Genomic DNA, 21,683 nt, shown 5'->3' on the forward strand with positions numbered 1-21,683 from the left:
GGGAGTGGCGGGACGTGCTGTGGTTAGGAGGTGGGGATCAGGAGGCGGTGGGGGGCACTGTGGTTAGGATGTGGGGATCAAGAGGAGGCGGGGGGTGCTGTGGTTAGGAGGTGGGGATCAGGAGGAGGTGGGGGTGCTGTCGTTAGGATGTGGGGATCAGGAGGTGGGGGGTGCTGTGGTTAGGAGGTGCGGATGAGGAGGAGGCGGGGGTGCTGTCGTTAGGATGTGGGGATCAGGAGGAGGTGGGGGGTGCTGTGGTTAGGATGTGGGGATCAGGAGGTGGGGGTGCTGTGGTTAGGAGGTGCGGATCAGGAGGAGGTGGGGGGTGCTGTGGTTAGGAGGTGTGGATCAGGAGGTGGGGGGTGCTGTGGTTAGGAGGTGTGGATCAGGAGGAGGTGGGGGTGCTGTGGTTAGGATGTGGGGATCAGGAGGTGGGGGGTGCTGTGGTTAGGATGTGGGGATCAGGAGGAGGTGGGGGGTGCTGTGGTTAGGAGGTGTGGATCAGGAGGAGGCGGGGGTGCAGTGGTTGGGATGTGGGGATCAGGAGGAGGTGGGGGTGCTGTGGTTAGGAGGTGTGGAGCAGGAGGAGGTGGGGGGTGCTGTGGTTAGGAGGTGGGGATCAGGAGGTGGGGGGTGCTGTGGTTAGGAGGTGTGGATCAGGAGGTGGGGGGTGCTGTGGTTAGGAGGTGTGGATCAGGAGGAGGTGGGGGTGCTGTGGTTAGGAGGTGTGGATCAGGAGGAGGTGGGGGTGCTGTGGTTAGGATGTGGGGATCAGGAGGAGGCGGGGGTGCAGTGGTTGGGATGTGGGGATCAGGAGGAGGCGGGGGGTGCTGTGGTTGGGATGTGGGGATCAGGAGGAGGTGGGGGTGCTGTGGTTAGGAGGTGTGGATCAGGAGGAGGCGGGGGTGCTGTGGTTGGGATGTGGGGATCAGGAGGAGGTGGGGGGTGCTGTGGTTAGGAGGTGTGGATCAGGAGGAGGCGGGGGTGCTGTGGTTAGGAGGTGGGGATCAGGAGGTGGGGGGTGCTGTGGTTAGGAGGTGCGGATCAGGAGGAGGTGGGGGGTGCTGCGGTTAGGAGGTGTGGATCAGGAGGAGGCGGGGGTGCTGTGGTTGGGATGTGGGGATCAGGAGGAGGTGGGGGGTGCTGTGGTTAGGAGGTGTGGATCAGGAGGAGGCGGGGGTGCTGTGGTTAGGAGGTGGGGATCAGGAGGTGGGGGGTGCTGTGGTTAGGAGGTGTGGATCAGGAGGAGGTGGGGGTGCTGTGGTTAGGATGTGGGGATCAGGAGGAGGCAGGGGTGCTGTGGTTAGGAGGTGTGGATCAGGAGGTGGGGGGTGCTGTGGTTAGGATGTGGGGATCAGGAGGAGGCGGGAGGTGCTGTGGTTAGGAGGTGTGGATCAGGAGGCAGGGGTGCTGTGGTTAGGAGGTGGGGATCAGGAGGAGGCGGGGGTGCAGTGGTTGGGATGTGGGGATCAGGAGGAGGTGGGGGGTGCTGTGGTTAGGAGGTGTGGATCAGGAGGTGGGGGGTGCTGTGGTTAGGAGGTGTGGATCAGGAGGTGGGGGGTGCTGTGGTTAGGATGTGGGGATCATGAGGAGGTGGGAGGTGCTGTGGTTAGGAGGTGAGGATCAGGAGGAGGCAGGGGTGCTGTGGTTAGGAGGTGGGGATCAGGAGGAGGCGGGAGGTGCTGTGGTTAGGATGTGGGGATCAGGAGGTGGGGGGTGCAGTGGTTGGGATGTGGGGATCAGGAGGAGGTGGGGGTGCTGTGGTTAGGAGGTGTGGATCAGGAGGTGGGGGGTGCAGTGGTTGGGATGTGGGGATCAGGAGGAGGTGGGGGTGCTGTGGTTAGGAGGTGTGGATCAGGAGGTGGGGGGTGCAGTGGTTGGGATGTGGGGATCAGGAGGAGGTGGGGGTGCTGTGGTTAGGAGGTGTGGATCAGGAGGAGGTGGGGGTGCTGTGGTTAGGATGTGGGGATCAGGAGGACGCAGGGGTGCTGTGGTTAGGAGGTGTGGATCAGGAGGTGGGGGGTGCTGTGGTTAGGATGTGGGGATCAGGAGGCGGCGGGAGGTGCTGTGGTTAGGAGGTGTGGATCAGGAGGAGGCAGGGGTGCTGTGGTTAGGAGGTGTGGATCAGGAGGAGGTGGGGGGTGCTGTGGTTAGGAGGTGGGGATCAGGAGGAGGCGGGAGGTGCTGTGGTTAGGAGGTGTGGATCAGGAGGCGGTGGGGGGCACTGTGGTTAGGATGTGGGGATCAAGAGGAGGCGGGGGGTGCTGTGGTTAGGAGGTGGGGATCAGGAGGAGGTGGGGGTGCTGTCGTTAGGATGTGGGGATCAGGAGGTGGGGGGTGCTGTGGTTAGGAGGTGCGGATGAGGAGGAGGCGGGGGTGCTGTCGTTAGGATGTGGGGATCAGGAGGAGGTGGGGGGTGCTGTGGTTAGGATGTGGGGATCAGGAGGTGGGGGTGCTGTGGTTAGGAGGTGCGGATCAGGAGGAGGTGGGGGGTGCTGTGGTTAGGAGGTGTGGATCAGGAGGTGGGGGGTGCTGTGGTTAGGAGGTGCGGATCAGGAGGAGGTGGGGGGTGCTGTGGTTAGGATGTGGGGATCAGGAGGTGGGGGGTGCTGTGGTTAGGAGGTGTGGATCAGGAGGTGGGGGGTGCTGTGGTTAGGATGTGGGGATCAGGAGGAGGTGGGGGGTGCTGTGGTTGGGATGTGGGGATCAGGAGGAGGTGGGGGTGCTGTGGTTAGGAGGTGTGGATCAGGAGGAGGCGGGGGTGCAGTGGTTGGGATGTGGGGATCAGGAGGAGGTGGGGGGTGCTGTGGTTAGGAGGTGTGGATCAGGAGGAGGTGGGGGTGCTGTGGTTAGGAGGTGTGGATCAGGAGGAGGCAGGGGTGCTGTGGTTAGGATGTGGGGATCAGGAGGAGGCGGGGGTGCAGTGGTTGGGATGTGGGGATCAGGAGGAGGCGGGGGGTGCTGTGGTTGGGATGTGGGGATCAGGAGGAGGTGGGGGTGCTGTGGTTAGGAGGTGTGGATCAGGAGGAGGCGGGGGTGCTGTGGTTGGGATGTGGGGATCAGGAGGAGGTGGGGGGTGCTGTGGTTAGGAGGTGTGGATCAGGAGGAGGCGGGGGTGCAGTGGTTGGGATGTGGGGATCAGGAGGAGGTGGGGGGTGCTGTGGTTAGGAGGTGGGGATCAGGAGGAGGCGGGGGTGCAGTGGTTGGGATGTGGGGATCAGGAGGAGGTGGGGGTGCTGTGGTTAGGAGGTGTGGATCAGGAGGTGGGGGGTGCAGTGGTTGGGATGTGGGGATCAGGAGGAGGTGGGGGTGCTGTGGTTAGGAGGTGTGGATCAGGAGGAGGTGGGGGGTGCTGTGGTTGGGATGTGGGGATCAGGAGGAGGTGGGGGGTGCTGTGGTTAGGAGGTGTGGAGCAGGAGGAGGTGGGGGTGCTGTGGTTAGGAGGTGTGGATCAGGAGGTGGGGGGTGCTGTGGTTAGGAGGTGTGGATCAGGAGGAGGCAGGGGTGCTGTGGTTAGGATGTGGGGATCAGGAGGAGGCGGGGGTGCAGTGGTTGGGATGTGGGGATCAGGAGGAGGCGGGGGGTGCTGTGGTTGGGATGTGGGGATCAGGAGGAGGTGGGGGTGCTGTGGTTAGGAGGTGTGGATCAGGAGGAGGCGGGGGTGCTGTGGTTAGGAGGTGTGGATCAGGAGGAGGCGGGGGTGCTGTGGTTGGGATGTGGGGATCAGGAGGAGGTGGGGGGTGCTGTGGTTAGGAGGTGTGGATCAGGAGGAGGCGGGGGTGCTGTGGTTGGGATGTGGGGATCAGGAGGAGGTGGGGGGTACTGTGGTTAGGAGGTGTGGATCAGGAGGAGGCGGGGGTGCTGTGGTTAGGAGGTGGGGATCAGGAGGTGGGGGGTGCTGTGGTTAGGAGGTGTGGATCAGGAGGTGGGGGGTGCTGTGGTTAGGAGGTGTGGATCAGGAGGAGGCGGGGGTGCAGTGGTTGGGATGTGGGGATCAGGAGGAGGCGGGGGGTGCTGTGGTTGGGATGTGGGGATCAGGAGGAGGCGGGGGTGCTGTGGTTAGGAGGTGTGGACCAGGAGGTGGGGGGTGCTGTGGTTAGGAGGTGCGGATCAGGAGGAGGTGGGGGGTGCTGTGGTTAGGAGGTGTGGATCAGGAGGAGGTGGGGGTGCTGTGGTTAGGAGGTGCGGATCAGGAGGAGGTGGGGGGTGCTGTGGTTAGGAGGTGTGGATCAGGAGGAGGTGGGGGTGCTGTGGTTAGGAGGTGTGGATCAGGAGGTGGGGGGTGCTGTGGTTAGGATGTGGGGATCAGGAGGAGGCGGGAGGTGCTGTGGTTAGGAGGTGTGGATCAGGAGGAGGCAGGGGTGCTGTGGTTAGGAGGTGTGGATCAGGAGGTGGGGGGTGCTGTGGTTAGGATGTGGGGATCAGGAGGAGGCGGGAGGTGCTGTGGTTAGGAGGTGTGGATCAGGAGGCAGGGGTGCTGTGGTTAGGAGGTGGGGATCAGGAGGAGGCGGGGGGTGCAGTGGTTGGGATGTGGGGATCAGGAGGAGGTGGGGGGTGCAGTGGTTGGGATGTGGGGATCAGGAGGAGGTGGGGGTGCTGTGGTTAGGAGGTGTGGATCAGGAGGTGGGGGGTGCTGTGGTTAGGAGGTGTGGATCAGGAGGTGGGGGGTGCTGTGGTTAGGATGTGGGGATCAGGAGGAGGCGGGAGGTGCTGTGGTTAGGAGGTGTGGATCAGGAGGAGGCAGGGGTGCTGTGGTTAGGAGGTGGGGATCAGGAGGAGGCGGGGGTGCAGTGGTTGGGATGTGGGGATCAGGAGGAGGTGGGGGGTGCTGTGGTTAGGAGGTGTGGATCAGGAAGTGGGGGGTGCTGTGGTTAGGAGGTGTGGATCAGGAGGTGGGGGGTGCTGTGGTTAGGATGTGGGGATCATGAGGAGGTGGGAGGTGCTGTGGTTAGGAGGTGAGGATCAGGAGGAGGCAGGGGTGCTGTGGTTAGGAGGTGGGGATCAGGAGGAGGCGGGAGGTGCTGTGGTTGGGATGTGGGGATCAGGAGGTGGGGGGTGCAGTGGTTGGGATGTGGGGATCAGGAGGAGGTGGGGGTGCTGTGGTTAGGAGGTGTGGATCAGGAGGAGGTGGGGGTGCTGTGGTTAGGATGTGGGGATCAGGAGGTGGGGGGTGCTGTGGTTAGGAGGTGTGGATCAGGAGGTGGGGGGTGCAGTGGTTGGGATGTGGGGATCAGGAGGAGGTGGGGGTGCTGTGGTTAGGAGGTGTGGATCAGGAGGTGGGGGGTGCAGTGGTTGGGATGTGGGGATCAGGAGGAGGTGGGGGTGCTGTGGTTAGGAGGTGTGGATCAGGAGGTGGGGGGTGCAGTGGTTGGGATGTGGGGATCAGGAGGAGGTGGGGGTGCTGTGGTTAGGAGGTGTGGATCAGGAGGAGGTGGGGGTGCTGTGGTTAGGATGTGGGGATCAGGAGGAGGCAGGGGTGCTGTGGTTAGGAGGTGTGGATCAGGAGGTGGGGGGTGCTGTGGTTAGGATGTGGGGATCAGGAGGCGGCGGGAGGTGCTGTGGTTAGGAGGTGTGGATCAGGAGGCGGTGGGGGTGCTGTGGTTAGGAGGTGGGGATCAGGAGGAGGCGGGGGTGCAGTGGTTGGGATGTGGGGATCAGGAGGAGGTGGGGGTGCTGTGGTTAGGAGGTGCGGATCAGGAGGAGGCGGGGGGTGCTGTGGTTAGGATGTGGGGATCAGGAGGAGGCGGGGGTGCTGTGGTTAGGAGGTGTGGATCAGGAGGCGGTGGGGGTGCTGTGGTTAGGAGGTGGGGATCAGGAGGAGGCGGGGGTGCAGTGGTTGGGATGTGGGGATCAGGAGGAGGTGGGGGTGCTGTGGTTAGGAGGTGCGGATCAGGAGGCTGACCACCTCAGCAAAGGATGGGAGGTGTCCCTTCCTGGGGGCAGCATGGGAAGGGCACGGTTGGGATGGAAACTGCAGCATCCACTAGTCACACAATGGAGCTGGGAACGGGTGCAGGAGCCCGTGAGACCCGCTGGCCAGGACCCCGAGAGCAGGCGTGCTCAGGACAGTCAGTGCTGGCTGACGCACCGTCTTCCACGCTGGCCAGCTGCTGAGCTCTGTCACAAGAGCAGGGCTTGGCCCTCCAGTGTGAGCTGGTCCTGCTTCCCAGCTGGGCCAGAGCTCTCTGCCATCAGACGTGTCAAGGGCCTAGCAGGAAAAACGCATCTGGGGCCTCAGGTGTCAGGACGACCCCTCAGCGCAGCCCGAGGCCTGGGGGCTGAGTCAGTACAGCATCCAGGACGGACTTATGGGGCCCTGGTGCCAAGAGAATGCGAGTCAGGGCCACATCTGAGCCTCTCAACCTGGAGATTTTGGAGCTATGGCTCTTTTCAATCTTTTGTCTCTAACTTCCCTTGGGGAAACTGAGGCAGCATATTCTGCCACATCTATTTATAGCTACACCCGCAACTTGGGGGCTTTGTGCAAATGCCAGGGAGGTTTCACTGCACTAGGTTTTCAATATAATCAAAATACTGTGGTTTAAGTTTTAACTTAAGAACCTCACTGTGCTTCATGCAATTAAAAACAGCCATTCAGTATGATGTTGGTTGAGTAAATAAAATAAAAAAAAAAAAAAAACAGCCAGTGCTCTGCTGGGCCACGAGGAAAAGGAAGCCCTGGGACCTGTCAGTGCCTTCTGTCTGGGAGCACCCCTGGCTGTCCACACCCCTTCACGGCAGCTCAGGACAGAGGGCCTTGTTTCCACCAGGATCACTGTGGAGGCCCAGGAAACCCAAGAAGGAGCATCCCCAACAGGTAAGAGCTGACCCCCACAGCTCTGCTGGAGCCTGAGCCACAGCCAGGGCAGCCACATGGGAGGACTTGGTGAGGTGGCCTCTAAGTGACGTGGTGGGACTGGCTCAGGGACAGGGTCCTCTAAGCCCAGTCAAGGAGCAGGAATTTGCCAGAATTCAACTGCAAGGCCTGGAAGGCAGGACAAATGGACGTTCAGCCACAGGAGGCCCTGGGCTCTGACCAGAGGAGCATGAATCCTTCCTGAAGTTCCTCCCGTCCCAGCAGGAGCTCTCCCGGAACACCACTGCTGTCTTTGCGCTAGGTGAGGGACCCCTGAGGGGGCAAGCAGGGCACCCCCACCCCCGTTATGGCTCCAGCCTCCAGCACAGGGTAGGTGCTTGGGGAGGGGCTCATTCGACCACAGACCTTCCCCGTGTCCCGTCACTGAGTGCCACGGGGCCGCCCAGGCTCTCACCTCCCTCAGGGGTATGATGAGGTGGCACGCGTCCTCCACCTTGCTGGCAAAGCAGATGTAGTTGTTGGAGATGAACATCTGGCCAGGGATGTGCAGCTTGTTAAACGGCGTCCACAGGGTGCAGCCTGTGTGGCCATCCAGCCGCTCGTCCCTGGGCAGCCGGAATGTGGCCCGGTAGCACTCGTTCTTGGCTCGGGCATCCAGGTCTCTGGGGAAACAGGTGGGGGGATGGAAGGAAAGGGGACAAGAGCCAGGGCCAGCACGCTCTCAAGGGGGACTCAGGGCCTCCCCAGGCCTTGGTTTCCACACTAGATTCAGGAACTTTAGGGCTCTCCCGTGAGCAGGTCATGCCCAGGGATCTTAGGGTTCCATAAAAGACACATGTTCAATGACTAAGCTGGACGTGGGATGTTCCCATGACCAGCAGAGAGGTGACTAGCAAACAGCGTGCCCTGGCGGCGGCCCTAGGCAGCACAGGGCCTTTCCCTGGTGCTGCAGGGCGGCGGGTGCCCAGAACCCCTGGCCCTGCCGGCCCAGACAGAGCACGCTGCAGGCCCCGGGCTGCTTCTCTGCAGTGGGGGGCCCGGCACCACCCCGAAGCCTGGACAAGCCGCGCTCAATAGGTGGTGGTGCGAACACAATAGGAGGTGAGGAGCGAACACGAAAACATGGTGCCTGCCGCTCATGGAAAGGTGCGTGCGGATGTCTGATGGCTGCGAAAGTGGCCTTGCGCCGCCCTTAATCTTTCGGGGCCTCTGTCCCCATAAACCTCTCCCAGCCCACAAGGGAGCATCCCACCCACCTTGGGCTGCCGGCAGTCTGACCACCCACCCTGACCAACAGTGTCGGACACTGTCGATTTCCAGCCCTGCTTGTTCTCCTTCTGAAAGGTGACAAGCCACCCTGTCACTGGCATCAAAAGGGTGATGTCCTTGCACAATGTTCTGGTCCTGAAGGCACACGGCAGAGTCCTGGCCCAGACCACAGCCTGTGGGTGGGCACAAGCCAGGAAATGCCCGGGGAGGGGGCAGTGAGGTCTCTGAACAGTGTGAATTTGGCGGTGCCCCCCCTGGCTGAATGACACAGGAGCCCAGGGAACCTCCGAGACCTCGGCCAGCCTTGCAGGGTCCCCATGAAGCTACAACCTGGGAGCTCAAACAGAAGTGATCTGGAGGCGCTGGGCACCACGATCCATTCCTCTACCAATCCTGAGGGACAGGGCGGTGGTGACCTCAGACCTGCACCTGCCCTGTCTCAGGGCCCAGAGGCCTCTGAGGGCTCCTCGGCCAAGGGGTCTTGCGGAGAGCTGTCAGTCACAGTGGGGTGGAGGCCGTGCACCCCAGCCCAGACTGCCCTGAGCGTGCCTGGTCAGGTGGTTGCATCCCAGCTGCACTGTTCTCCAGCTAAGGGACCTCAGCAAGTTACTTCACCTCTCGTGCCTCAGCTTCCTTCCCAAGCACCTTCTCATCACAGGGCTGTGGGACATAAGGTGTAGAGTGTCCTCCACGTTGGTGGCATGCTTATCACTAATGTCCTTTGCCTCCCCACACAGTGCTGCAGTGATCTGTTAACTGGGCCTCCTTCCCAAGCGGAAAGCCGTGAGGCCTGAGTGTGGACGCCCTCTCTGGGTCTACACGCCGGCCGTGGGCTGGGGCCCTCCCACCTCCAGGGGGCAACACACCGCTTCAGAGCCGAGATGTTCCTGTGCGGTCGGATGGGCCTGGGCAGGGCCTTGTCCTCCAGGAAGCCCTCGCTGTCCAGCAGCTGCCGCATGGCCAGGTTAGCCAGCTGCTCCATGAGCTTGAAGGTCTCGCCGATGTTGAGGAACATGGAGAAGAAGAGCTCCTGGTCACGGGTGTCCACACGGATGCTCTCGGGGAAGAGAAGGGTGGCATTCTTCTCCAGTCGCGTGACATCCACCCACTGCACCACGAGGCTTACTGGGCACCCACAGGGACAGACACGCCACTGATTAGAACCAGGCAAGGTGGGGCTCCCAGCCCCTGTCTGCACCCAGGACCACCCCAAGGGAGCCGCTCTCCAAGGCAGCATTTCCTGCGTGCCCCTGGGGACCTGGCCCGGAGATGCTGGGACACGAGCTCCATGAGAAGGGCACGGGCCATCCGGATGCCCACTGCCTCCCAGACCAACCACACTTGGTGAACACCTGCCCCACACATGGCTGAAAATGAAAGGCATGAATGTGCACAGGGGACCTGGTTGGGACCGAGGCCCGAGGCCCGAGCAGCTCCACCAAGGGGAGCACACCAACGTGTGAACAGTCACAGCATGGGGTGACCAGCACAGAGGATGCCAGCCCCTGCTGCAGGGCAGGGGACTGATCACCAGCCTTGGCAGGTGAACGCCAAGGGCAGGAAGGGGCACGAGGAGGCTGTGTGCTGAGGGAGGCCAGTGGGGAGGCAGGCTTGCTGGGTTTGGGATCATGGTGCTGGCAGGCCGGGGCCCTTTCTGGGGTGAGGCTGTGACGGGAGCCGGCTCACGCTCCGAGGGAGGGACCTACGGCAGGCAATGGAGTGGCCCGTGCCCCAGGCACCACACGACCTAGAATCACTCAGGGCAGATGTGTGCCCTGAACACACCAGCTTAGAAGAGGGCAGGCCTGTAAAGAAGGTCACTGTGGGAAGAATCCCACCAGGGGATGGCGGACACAGTAAGGGCCCGCCAGGAGCAGGTATACGCAGGGCCACGCATAGCTAAGTAGCTTCTGGGTTCCAGGGAGACCCCTCTGGAGGCCATCAGGGGACAGGTGTCTGGGGGCCGAGAGGGACTGGAGGGGCTGAGGGTGACAGCAGCCTGGAGGTGCTCACCTTCCTTCCCCAGCAGGAAGGAGTAGAAGCACAGGTGGTTGACTGTCAGGTAGAGCCAGCCCTGCCGGGGCACTCGGCCCTTCCAGAAGCTGCAGGAGTAGTAGTTGACCAGCTTCTCACCCTCGGGCATCCCAAACTGCTTCCGCATCTTTAGCTCGGCCTCCTTGAACTTCCCGGGGTCCTCGTCTCCCTGGGGCTGCAGGTTCTTGTTCTCTTCCGCAATGATGCCCTGGAGGAAGGCAAGAGACCTGGCTTCCAGCGGGCGGCTGGGCAGGCCAAGGAGCAGGGCAGAGGGTCCCTTGGAGGGCTGACCCATGTCCTTTGTCCTGTCATTTCTCTTTAACGTGACTGTTCCTTTGTTAAAGTGCTGTATCAGCAACCCAAGTTCTAAGCAAACCTTTGAGTGACTCATCCCTGAGTGTCTCCCAGGAATATATGAGACGCATGTGTTAATACATTTCTGTCTTTCTCTTGTCAATCTGTCTTTTGTTAACGGAGCCCCAGCCAGGAACCTAAACAGGGAGAAGGAGAAAAGGTCTCTCTTCCTTACACCAGCACCGGTGGGCTGCAGTGTGAGCACCTCCTCTCTCAAGCCGCCTCTGGGCCCCCTGGAATGCTCCTGCAGGAACTGGCTCTCTGCCTGGGAAAGGGCTCTGGCACCTTCCTCATTGCTAAGCCCTGCCTTGGTTTTCTGCTGCCCCTGGTCCTACCGAGTCGGGAGGGTGGTGGAGAGCACAGGGCAGCCCTGGACAGCCATGGTAGGCCGGCCCTCTCTGCAGAAAGGTCTGAGCCCACAGCCACCACCACTGCCCTGCCTTCAGGCCACCTTCCCGGTCTCAGCACCCTGCTGCCACCTTGCCCCCTCCAGCTGCACCTGGGAGACCCCCACACAGGGAGCAGAGGGGCTGACAGTGGCTGCTCCACTCTCCCCTCTGCATTCTCCACTGGGGACTCCCCCGCCCAAAGCCCTCGGCCACTTTCCAGCCTCTACCCAAGAGTGACATCCCCACCACTAGGGACTGCCCAGCCTGGCTCACAGAGTTGGGATTTGCTATTTGTTGGTGGATAGAACCCACCTGTAAAAATCTCTGGGTAGAATTTTAATTATGGATTCAATTTCTTTAATAGTTTTAGGCATTTTTAGGTTTCCTATTTCTTCCTGAGCCTGAGCCAGTTTAAGTAAGTTATATTATGTGGTAGGCCAAACAACGGCCTGCAAAGATGTCCACATTCCAATTCCCAGAACCTGAGAGAATATGTCACCTTATTTAGCAAAAGGGGTTTTGCAGACGTGATTAGGGACTCTGCAGATGTGATGAAGGATTTCGAGACGGGAACATGATCCTGGATAATCTGGGTGAGCCCAGTGTAATCCCAAGGGTCCTTATGAGGAGGGAAGCGAGAGGGTCTGAGTCACGGAAGGGAGATGACGAGAGGGGAGACAGACAGAGGGAGAGCGGGAGAGGCTGCAGATGCTACTGCTGGTGTGAAGACGAAGGAAGGGGCCAAGAAGCCAGGAGTACAAGCGCCTCTGGAAGCTGGAGAAGGCCAGGCAAGGACTCTGCCCTAGAGCCTCCGGGAGGAGCGCAGCCCTGCCCACACCTTGCTCTGAGCCCAGTGAGACCCACTCCAGACCCCTGCCCTCCAGAACTGTAAGGTAATATTTTGTGTTCTTTTAAACCACTAAGTTTATAACTTATTACAGTAGCAATTGGAAACTAATACCTATTATTCTAGTAAAGTGCCCATTTTGTCTAAATTCTTAAATTTACAGGCATAAAGCTGTTTATGGTGTTCTCTCTCTCTGCGTAAAGCTCTGCTTCTCACGGGCGCTGCTCACGTTTCCCGCGGGCACCCGAGGTTCCCTGCTCTGTCCCGCGGCAGACCCCTTCTGGTCTGGACTCCTCGATCTTCGCTATTGCTCCCTTGTGTCCCATGGAATTAACGTCAGCCCCTGTGTTCTTCTGTCTACTTTCTTGGTTTCTCTGGAGTTATTTTTCTAACTTACTGAGTCTGACACTTGGCTCGTTCATTTTGTTCATTCTTCTTCTATAAGGTTTAAGGCTTTAAATTTCCTCTGTGTATCACTTTCACTGCATCCCACAAATTCTGACATGGAGTGGTACTTCAATTATTATTCTGTCCTAAATGTTTTCTAATTTCCATTTCCTCTTTGACCCATGAGTCACTCAGGACTTTTCTGTTGCTGATTAGTTCATCTGGGTCTGGCCTATATCCAGGAGGCATTCAGTAGTTGCTGTTACTACTACTGGTGCCCGGCTCGTTCGCCAGGAGAGGAAGGCTTGTCCCATCCTCCCTGCCTGTGCTTCTCCAGAGACAGAGGCAGCACAGGTCCTGCCTTGAGCCCCAAAGTGCACACGGCAAAGCTGAGAAACTTGGTACCATCTGCCTAGGTCTGTGAAGTGCCAGTATTATATGATGAATTCACAAGGGCCGACCCAAAGCCAATCTGTATCACGAAACACGGACCTAGTAAGAGCCCTCCCAGGAATCTAACTTAAGGCATTAATCTAACAGAAAGAAACACACAAACCTGTACATTCAGATAAATACTCATATAGTGTTAATTACCCTTCAAAGAGGAACCAACCTCAGTGTCATCATGTTGTAAGCTTTTACACATTGCTATAATTCTCATAATGATTATTTTGATTGCTATAAAAAATGCCATTAAGTATGCTATATACGACTTAACAAGTCCCCTGAATATAAAGCACTTAGCACAGTAAGCATACAGAAAGTACTCAATAAATGTGAGAAAGTATTATTTCTCTCATTTTGCAGGGGAGAGAACAGCTGCCTTTCCCCTTTTATCATGGGACTGGGAGACACTGTTTCCAGCTTTTTTGCTAATACAGTGTTGCTGGAAACATCTTGATACATGCGTCATTCTGCACATCTGAGTACATATGAATACCCTGGAGGGTAAACTCTAAGGAATGGAATTGCTGGGCAAAGGGTATGTGCCTTTTAAAACAATGGTTTTTTTCTTAAACAGGGTCTCGATTCGTTAACCAGACTGAAGTGCAGTGGCTATTCATAGGCACAATCACAGCTCACTGCAGCCTTAAGCTCCTGGGCTCAAGTGATCGCCCTGCCTCAGTCTCTCAAGTAGCTGGGACTACAGGTGCACGCCACCATGCCCAGCTAATTTTTAAATTTTCTGTAGAGATGAGATCTTGCTATGTTGCCCAGCCTGGTCTTGAGCTCTTGGGCTCAAGTGATCCTCCTGCCTTGGCCTCCCAAAGTGCTGCGATTATAGGCATAGGCCATCTCGGCTGGCTTAGCGTTAGTTTTATAATAAAAACATAGCTCAAAATATCCTATCATTTCCAGCTTCTTCCTCTGTTAGTCAAGGGACTGGCAAACAGAGTTGTAGGTCTGCATGTATGTTCCACGGCACTTTACAAGAAAGAGAAACTCTAAGCCAAGCTTCAGTCAGACTCCAGCAGCCAGCCAGGGTAGAAAGGAGCCTTCAGGGCAATGAGTTCAACTGTCCCTTTCAACTCCAAAAGAGTGGAGATAAAATCTACACTGTGCTGGCTGAAGATTAAATAAGGTAACACACGTGAACACTGCTAGCCAGAGAAGGGGGATGAAAACTGCTAGCTGAACGTGAACCTTACGTGTATCTTGCCCTTGATGAAGGTGGTGATATCTTCCTCATTGTCAAAGATGGATAGCGTCTGGAGCAAGTTATTTTCCAGCCATTCCCAGTGTTTTGTGATCTCTTTGCGGGAAGAACCTAGCAGATGTTTGATGAAGAAAAGAAAAGAAAAATCATAAAATCACCAGGCCTTAAACACAAAGAAGAAAGATTAAAATGCATGACCTAATTTGCTATATTCAAGTGACTGGAATCTTCAAGGTGCTTTCTCTTTTCCTTCTTAACCTTTATGTACACGTATATAACAAAAGTAATAAATGGTCCTGATAAAAAACAAAAAGTTGACAAATACAGGCAGAATGGCAGTCATATGGGGGATGAAGCCTCTGTCCCTGACACCAAGAGTGAGAGTCACCACTGGTTTCCTATGTAGGTGTCCTTGTAGAAATAGTCTATGCTTCGGCAAGCTTGAAGACTTCTCTTCTGGTTGAAAGAATTTACTGTGACCTTCGATATCTATGTGACTAGTTAGACACAGTCATACTGCGTGTGAGTGAGTCCAGCTCTTTCCTGAGCACTCAAGTGTCCACAGACGCCTGCTAGAGCTTCCTGCAGGACTCTAGGCCCCTGGCCAGCCGGGCTCACTCACCAGCTGCACAGGTGAGTGTCTGCCCCACCTAGGAGGGGGTCCCTGTCTTCTGCAGATCCAGTGAAAATGGAAAAGAGTACAGAGGGCAGCACAATGCCATTCCCAAAGGGTGGGAGAGCTGTTCACTCCCATCAAGGAATCAGGGAAGGGGTTCCCGGGCAAGAGTAAAGGGATGAGAAGAGGTTTCTGCCTAGCCTGGCTCCCCCTGCCCCTGTCGCCCCACTTTCTGGGGTTCTGCATGTGCTTGGCATGGGGTTTGCACTCAAGAACTGTTTTTTGAATGAATGCACATAGAATAAGAAGAGGAGTGAACACTCTGCGTTGTTCTCAGCTGTCCTGGGGTGGGACAGTCTACGGACCATGAGCCCCCAGGAGGCCTGTGAGTCATGGGACCCACCAGGCATGCAGGAAGCCCCAGCCAGGACACAAGTCTAGTGTGCCTGTGTACTAGACGTCTTTCCTCAGGTGCCAGCGCCCGGCCACCCATCCTTCCCTACCTGACAACACTCTCCTGCAGCTCAAGACTCAGCCCTGACCCTGCCTGGCCAGGCTGTGCTGGGCCACCTGCTCACTGCTCTGCCACGGCCCGGCCGGTCCTGGTTGGGGTTGATTTGTTTCTTTACGTGTCCTCAAGTGGCTCCCTAACCTGACAAGCAACTCCACAGGGAAGATTCTCCTCTGATGGGCCTGGGGAGGATGAAAGTGATTGAACCCAGAATTACACGACTTACAGTAAGTCACAACAGGCTATCAGAAGTACCCCTGGAAGCCCCTAAATCATCCACAAGTGAACTTTCATTTTTTTTTTTCATTTTTCTTTGCACTTCTATTATGGCCTCCCTCCCTGGTGCACAGAAGCCAAAGTCTAGTTAGTAGGAGGAGGGACTTGTTTCTGTCTGTCTTTTTGCCAAGAACACATAGTTGAATTTGGAAGTTAAATTTACAAGTGATGCAATTCTACTGTATCATTTTCTTTTATGTACACATTCCTGGCAAACTAAAACAGAAGAAATCTTCCCCACACTGCCTGTGTAGACCTGTCTGTATTTTAGTTATAAATATTTACATATGTGCATTTAAAAGAATTACAGTTAAAAGTAACTCAATCTTCATTTAATACTGAAGAAACTACGCCATCTCTATGCTAGGTACTGGGGAAAAAAGAACATAATAGCTAATTAGATTAAGTGCTATTTCTGTTTTCAGAATTTTCCATCAATTTCTCATTCTTAGAACGCCTTGGAGACAGGTGCTATCATTTTCATCTTACAGGATGAAGCTGATGCACAGAGAGGTGAAGTTAGTTAGCCAAGGCCACATAGCTGGGAGGTGACCAAACCAGAACCCTGAGCCAGGCTGCCTGGTTGCAGAGCCTGCCCTGGCCCTCGGGAGCTCCTAGTCTAATGGGAAAGACTTCAGCGTAGAGACATGTCGAGTCCAGAGGAGTAAGAAGGAAGGATGGGCACACAGGTCTGGGGAGTCTGGGAAGGTGTTCCTAGGAGGTGATGTCCGAGCAAGTTCTCACCAAATGGGAACCAAGGTTAGGACTTGGAGGGACACTGTGCATGGAGCCAGGAGGGGTATAGTCTAGTTGAGGGCCAGGGTGTGAACTGGGCAGAGGCCAGAAATGGAGGCAGCAGACTTTTGGAGTCCTCAGACACTAGGCTCGAGGGTCAGCATTCACTGGGCAGGTGCTGGCAGGGCCACGTCTGGTTTTGGTGAGCTGCTTCTGGGGCCCAGCTTGGCTGGCAGGAGCAGGGGAGGGCAGGTGTGTGGCCAGGGGCCATGGACTGGTGCTCTGCAGTGTGGTTGTGGTCAGGCCTCCCCCCAGCACCAGGCCTGCTGTGACCAAAGGGATTCCCACTCTATACCACAAGTTCTTCTCTCCCCAGGGAGAGGCAGCTATTGCTGTCATCCTTCCCTGCCCCCTGCCCCAGAACCAGAGAACACTGCCGAGACAGAGATGCTGATCTCCAGACACACACTGACCTCCTCAGCCTGTTCAGGGATGGCCCCACCCCACAGGAAGCCCCTCCTCCTGGGGCAAATCCTCGCTGCCCAGCACCCACTCAGGCTCTGGAACCAGGAGATCAGGGGTCCTACTGGGCTTCCACTTTTGGCCTTGGGCAAACTCCCTTTTCTGACCCCTATTAGGGCTACTGGATCCCACAGTGGGAGGAGGCACGCTGCCTGCCGCTAGGGCGTCAGGGCAGAGGTGGCTTCCTGGGGTCTGCCCGCCTGTGCCTTCACTCCCTTGGCCCCTCCCTTCCTGAGGCTGGGGTCCAGCTATGAGGTCTACAGACTTTTGAGTCTTGTCATCTTTTCCTAAGCCTCCAAGAAAGACATTATCCTGGAGGACAAGGACACTGTGGCTTCTAGTCCAGAGAAGTATTCAGCAAAGCAGCTGGGAGCAGGTGCTCTGGGTCTAAACTGCAACTCTGTGTGACTTCGAGCCAGTTACTGAACCCCTCTGGGCCAGAGTTTCCTCATCTTCAAAATAGAGAAGACCAAAGTACACACGCCTTCAGGAGTTGCCAGGAGGTGCAGATGGGCACCTGGCACATAGAAGTGCTACCCGAGCCTGTCATTTTATCAGAGCAACCTCAGCTCTGGAGCCTCTAAAAAGGGAATCTGGGGAAGAGTGGGTACATTTCCTCCAAGGAGGACAGAGAGGGGATTCTCATTATTCATGGTACTTATATTCTATAAGGTTCCCAGAACACTGAATTAGTGAATACTGAACCATTACCCCAGAGGAAACACAGGGTTAGGTTTCTGTGAGCCTTTGGTCACAACATTTTTGTCAGCTGATCAATACATAACTGTTCTACGTGTGTTTCTGTTTAAACACACCTTATTTTTTTTTTTTGCTGTTAATTCCAGATGGATAAAGACACCTTATTTAATATATATTATTCATTAGCACTGCACTCACACTCAAGAGCACTGTAACTCGTGCCTGACTGCAGCTTATCAAACATGTATTTTCTCTGTAAAGCACAACACAGCCTTCTTGCACTTAGGAACAACAGCGCTTCAGCACTATGTTGGGGGCCCCTTTAAACAGCAAAATCACCAAGAAAAAGCTCACAAATATGAAAACCATGGCACTAAATGGACCATGAGATTCCTTACAGCCTGAGAACTGACACAAGAAGGCAGAATGCAGCTCCTTCCACCTCAGCTGGGGACGCTGGCGTTGAGGGACTTAACTGTTCACCGCTCTGTGCATGCACACGTCCACAAATGTTCCCAAATGACCACAAAAGCACCGGGAGTACTGATTTGGGCGTTACAAATATATTTTAGTGAGTAGGTGAATTTGAAATGTGGAATCCTTTTTTTTTTTTTTTTTTGAGACAGTCTCACTCTGTTGCCCGGGCTAGAGTGCTGTGGCGTCAGCCTAGCTCTCAGCAGCCTCACACTCCTGGGCTCAAGTGATCCTTTTGCCTCAGCTTCCCGAGTAGCTGGGACTACAGGCATGTGCCACCATGCCCGGCTAATTTTTTCTATATATTTTTAGTTGTCCAGCTAATTTCTTCCTATTTTTTTAGTGGAGACGGGGTCTCGCTTGCTCAGGCTGGTCTCGAACTCCTGAGCTCGAGCGATCCTCCTGCTTCGGCCGCCTACAGTGCTAGGATTACAGGCGTGAGCCACCGCGCCCGGCCTGAAATGTGGAATCCTTAAACAATGAGGCCTGACTGTATCTGCCTTGAGAAAAGGAGGGCATGAGAACACGGGCACTGGTGAACCCTGAGCCTGAGCCCTCAGAGGCACATGCGGCTCCATGGGGCTGCCGTCGCCTGCCCTGTCCCTGTGACCAGCAAAGCAGCCGTCCTAAGCCATGGCTCCTCTGCTTCCCTCCTGTTGGCCTGGGCCGTGCTGTCTGAACTGGGGCAGCACCCACCAGGCCCTCAGCAGGCAACACTGCCCAGGAACACAGGCTACACGCCCGTCCTTTTTGGTGGTGGCCTCTCCGGGCAAGCCACGCCCAACCCCCCTCACTACTCAGGGCACCTACCACATGCCACGGTCCAGTAGACCTGTGAGTCCTGGGTCTGGTGCAGGATGCGGTAAGGGGCCACTCGAGCGCTGGAGTCCAGCACCACGTCCAGGGTACCCACGAGAAGACCTGGAGCAGGGCAGAGACAGGTAGAGGGTGAGGGGAGGGCGGTGCTAAGGGGCCCCTGGGGGCTGAGCCTGGCTGGAGGCAACAGGGATGGTGACCAGCCCAGGAAGGAAAACACCTCGAGTCACCCCCATGAGCACAGGCCTTCAGCCAGTGTCTGATGCCTATCATAAAAATCCCCTGCTACTTCTTCCCGAAGGCTGCTTCTACCCCGGGCTCAGAAACACTTGCAGGCAGGGCTGAGGCAGGCCGTACAGAGCCAAAGCTTAAAGGGTTTCTGGGAGGACTTCTTTAAGAACAATTTAAAATTAGTTTCGAAAACAAGTAGTTCTTTAGAATGAGAAAGTACAACAGTTACAAATTAAAACAAAAAAGGAACAGTACCACAAATATCACAAAATCCAGAAAAATAACACAACGTTTATTAACCACCAGACACATCTCCTAAAATATGTCTTCCCCTGATATTTTTGGCCGTGTTCTCTGATTTCTTCTTCACAGGACAATGATTCTGTGGCATCATTTTCCATATCAAGAACAGAAAAAGAATGTAGTCTTTCCTCTGCCAAGGGATCACAATTTTTTATTATTGAAAATTTAAGGTAGTTTCTTCGAGCCTCAAAAGTCATGACTCAAAGGACATAAATTTTCAGAATTGTCAAATTTGGGAAAATATTGATTTTTTTTTTTTTTTATTTCTGAATGGAAACATTTTAGAGCATTTCGAGTTTTTCTTCTCATCACGGATACCCTTTGGATTGACGACAAGTACCCAGTTGTGGTCTGCTATTTTTGTCAATGTCACTACTTCCCCAGAAATGAGCACAAAATATATCTTTTACCATTGTTTGATTCACTTCTCATTAATTGAATTATCAAAACATCTAAAAACCTGTTCATTCTTCTTCTTATTTTTTCTTCCTTTTAATGAAGTGCTGCTTTTGGTATGATCTGAAAATATGTTGTTCCCATTTCCCTGTTGACATCAGAACAATTTCTATTGATTTTATTACTCAATTTTAACACTTGTTTCACAGTCCATTATTTAATCTGATTTTTTCCTCCAGTCTTTAGTAAATAAAATGAATGATTATTAAAGAAGATACTCTTTACATATATCCAATTCAGAAGTTAGTAATATCTCGCTTGTTTTACTGAAATGTTCTAAAATACCTCTCTAAGTTGTAGAAAAAAGGGCATACGTAAGCTCTATCAATGTTTGGAATAAACTGTTTTTCATTATTCATGTTGGAGTTTCTCTTCTGGTCTTGGAAATTTCATCGTCGAGTCTGTGCACTGTTGGCATATCCATGTCACAAGCCCTGAAAGCTTTTTAATGAGCCAAGCATCTCCTCACACTCAGACTCTTAATGAAAAGTCCAGATTGGCATGTTTTTGAAAGCTGGCGTGAATAAAACCACATCACTGACTGTTCCTCTCCTAGGGGGACAGTGCCCAGGAGGCCATTATGTCTATGACGGCACAAGGAAGGCCATGGCAGAGGCCACAGCAGAACACACCTGCTGTGTGGAGGTTGAGGGGGCTGAGGGTTTTCAAGGAATGGTTCCCTGGGGGCACCCTGGGAGCTCAGTCTTGGGGGACAGAGATGAGTGAGGGGAAAGGAGAAGAGCCTGCGGGGGGCCTTCTCGGCTCAGGAGAGGGACGTGAACAGCGGCGCACCTGCAGCTACCCACCCGTGCACCGGGACGACCCACACGAACACGGCCAGCACAGCCCGGCGCTGGAAGCACACCAGCCAGACCTGATGCACCGGGACGCCAGTGTCAACAGGTGGTGCTGGACACCCAGTGCCTGCCTCTCCTCAGTGGGCTTCCAGTAGCTTCCAGGTCGACCACGGAACTCCCCAAAGGGGCTGCTGTCTAACTCCCACTGAACAAGCTCGGTCCGGAAGGCAGGTCTAGCATGGACTCACAAGGCCCACTGGGAAGGAGCCTGAAGTGTTGAAGAGAACAGAGTTTTCTTGGAAATGGTACAGTCTCTCCCACATTAAGAGGTGTGGCCCAGAGGACTGGTGGCAGAAGTCACCCGTGGGAAGCCTCTGTCTGCCTCTGGCAGGACAATACTAGTTGCTGACACTGAAAATCAGGACATTTCACGGAAAATTCTCTTGCTAAATTGGAAGACGTGAGCACACTGGGCCCACATTCCCGCAGGGAAACCACCAGTCCCCAGGAGCACACGCACGGGGTCCCCCCTCGGGCCGGCCCTGAGCCTGGGCCAGCCCTGCTCCTGCCTGTCCACACAGGCCGGAGCCCGGAGCCTGTGACCACACCTGTGGTGGCATCCAGTGGCCTTCCCTGGATCTCATGTGCCACACAACTCCAGGGGTGCCTGTCCAGCCTCATCCTGTCAGTGGTGGGACCCAGACGTGCAATGGGGCGCCCCGGCCAGCTCCCTAGTCCCGGGAACACACTGTGCTGGTGACAATGCTTGGGCTGGCAGCTCTGGGAACACCAGACGCAGGAAAGGCGGGGGAGGAGAGGCTGGAGGACCCGGGGCTGCGGCCGGCTCTGGGGACCTCTGAGCTTGCTAAAAGGGCAATTCTTTGGAGAGTTGGGCACGAAGAAGGGGCAAAGGGAAACGTGTGCTTGTGTCGCTTGGCCCGAGGGACGCTTGGGGAACTGAGGCGGTGGGAGAGCTCGCTAACTTCGTCTGTGAGCTCCCACTCCAGGGCCGCACGCGCGGGGCAGGGCGCCCGGAGCCCGCGGGCGCCGAATCCGGGCAGAGGCTGCCCTGGGTCGGCCCCCTGAGCCCGCCGAGCGCGCTCTGCCTCCCGCCCCCTCGGCTCGCGACCCCGCGCGTCCTCACGCCGCCCGCCCCGTCGTCACCGCCCCCTCCCCGTCCCCGGGGTCCCCTGGCCTTGCGCCTCCGGCCCCGCCGCGCGCCGACGAGCGTGTCCGTGGCGACGCCCCGAGGCCCGGCCTGTCCCCGCCGGCCCGCCCCGGCCCCGGCCCCGCAGGCCCGGCCGCCCCGCCCCTCTCACCCGTGAGGCCGCCGCCCTTGCCGTGGCCGCGGCGCCGCTGCAGCACGAAGAAGGGGTTCGCCCGCTCCGTCACCCACAGCGCGTTGGCCACCAGCACCTCCTCCGGGCTCAGCCACATCGCGGGGCCGCTCGCACCCGGCCGGGCCCGCGAGGCGGAAGCGCCGCCGCCGTCGC

General features: G+C 56.3%; 1 protein-coding gene across 2 annotated transcripts in view; it reads right to left on the minus strand.

Annotated features, from left to right (window-relative positions):
• The window catches only part of TBC1D9B (TBC1 domain family member 9B), a 45,038-nt gene extending 23,355 nt beyond the window's left edge, over positions 1-21,683 (minus strand). For both annotated transcript variants that reach the window (XM_069468597.1, XM_069468596.1), the window contains exons 1-6: positions 21,510-21,683; positions 18,398-18,508; positions 13,747-13,865; positions 10,100-10,328; positions 8,953-9,211; positions 7,272-7,479 (exon numbers count right to left, since the gene is read on the minus strand). In XM_069468597.1, the coding sequence (XP_069324698.1) occupies positions 7,272-7,479; positions 8,953-9,211; positions 10,100-10,328; positions 13,747-13,865; positions 18,398-18,508; positions 21,510-21,627 (1,044 nt within the window). In that variant the 5' untranslated portion in view covers positions 21,628-21,683. The remainder of the gene's footprint in view (positions 1-7,271; positions 7,480-8,952; positions 9,212-10,099; positions 10,329-13,746; positions 13,866-18,397; positions 18,509-21,509) is intronic.

This window comes from Eulemur rufifrons, chromosome 5, assembly GCF_041146395.1.
Source record: "Eulemur rufifrons isolate Redbay chromosome 5, OSU_ERuf_1, whole genome shotgun sequence".
In the NCBI taxonomy this organism is placed as follows: Eukaryota; Metazoa; Chordata; class Mammalia; order Primates; family Lemuridae; genus Eulemur; species Eulemur rufifrons.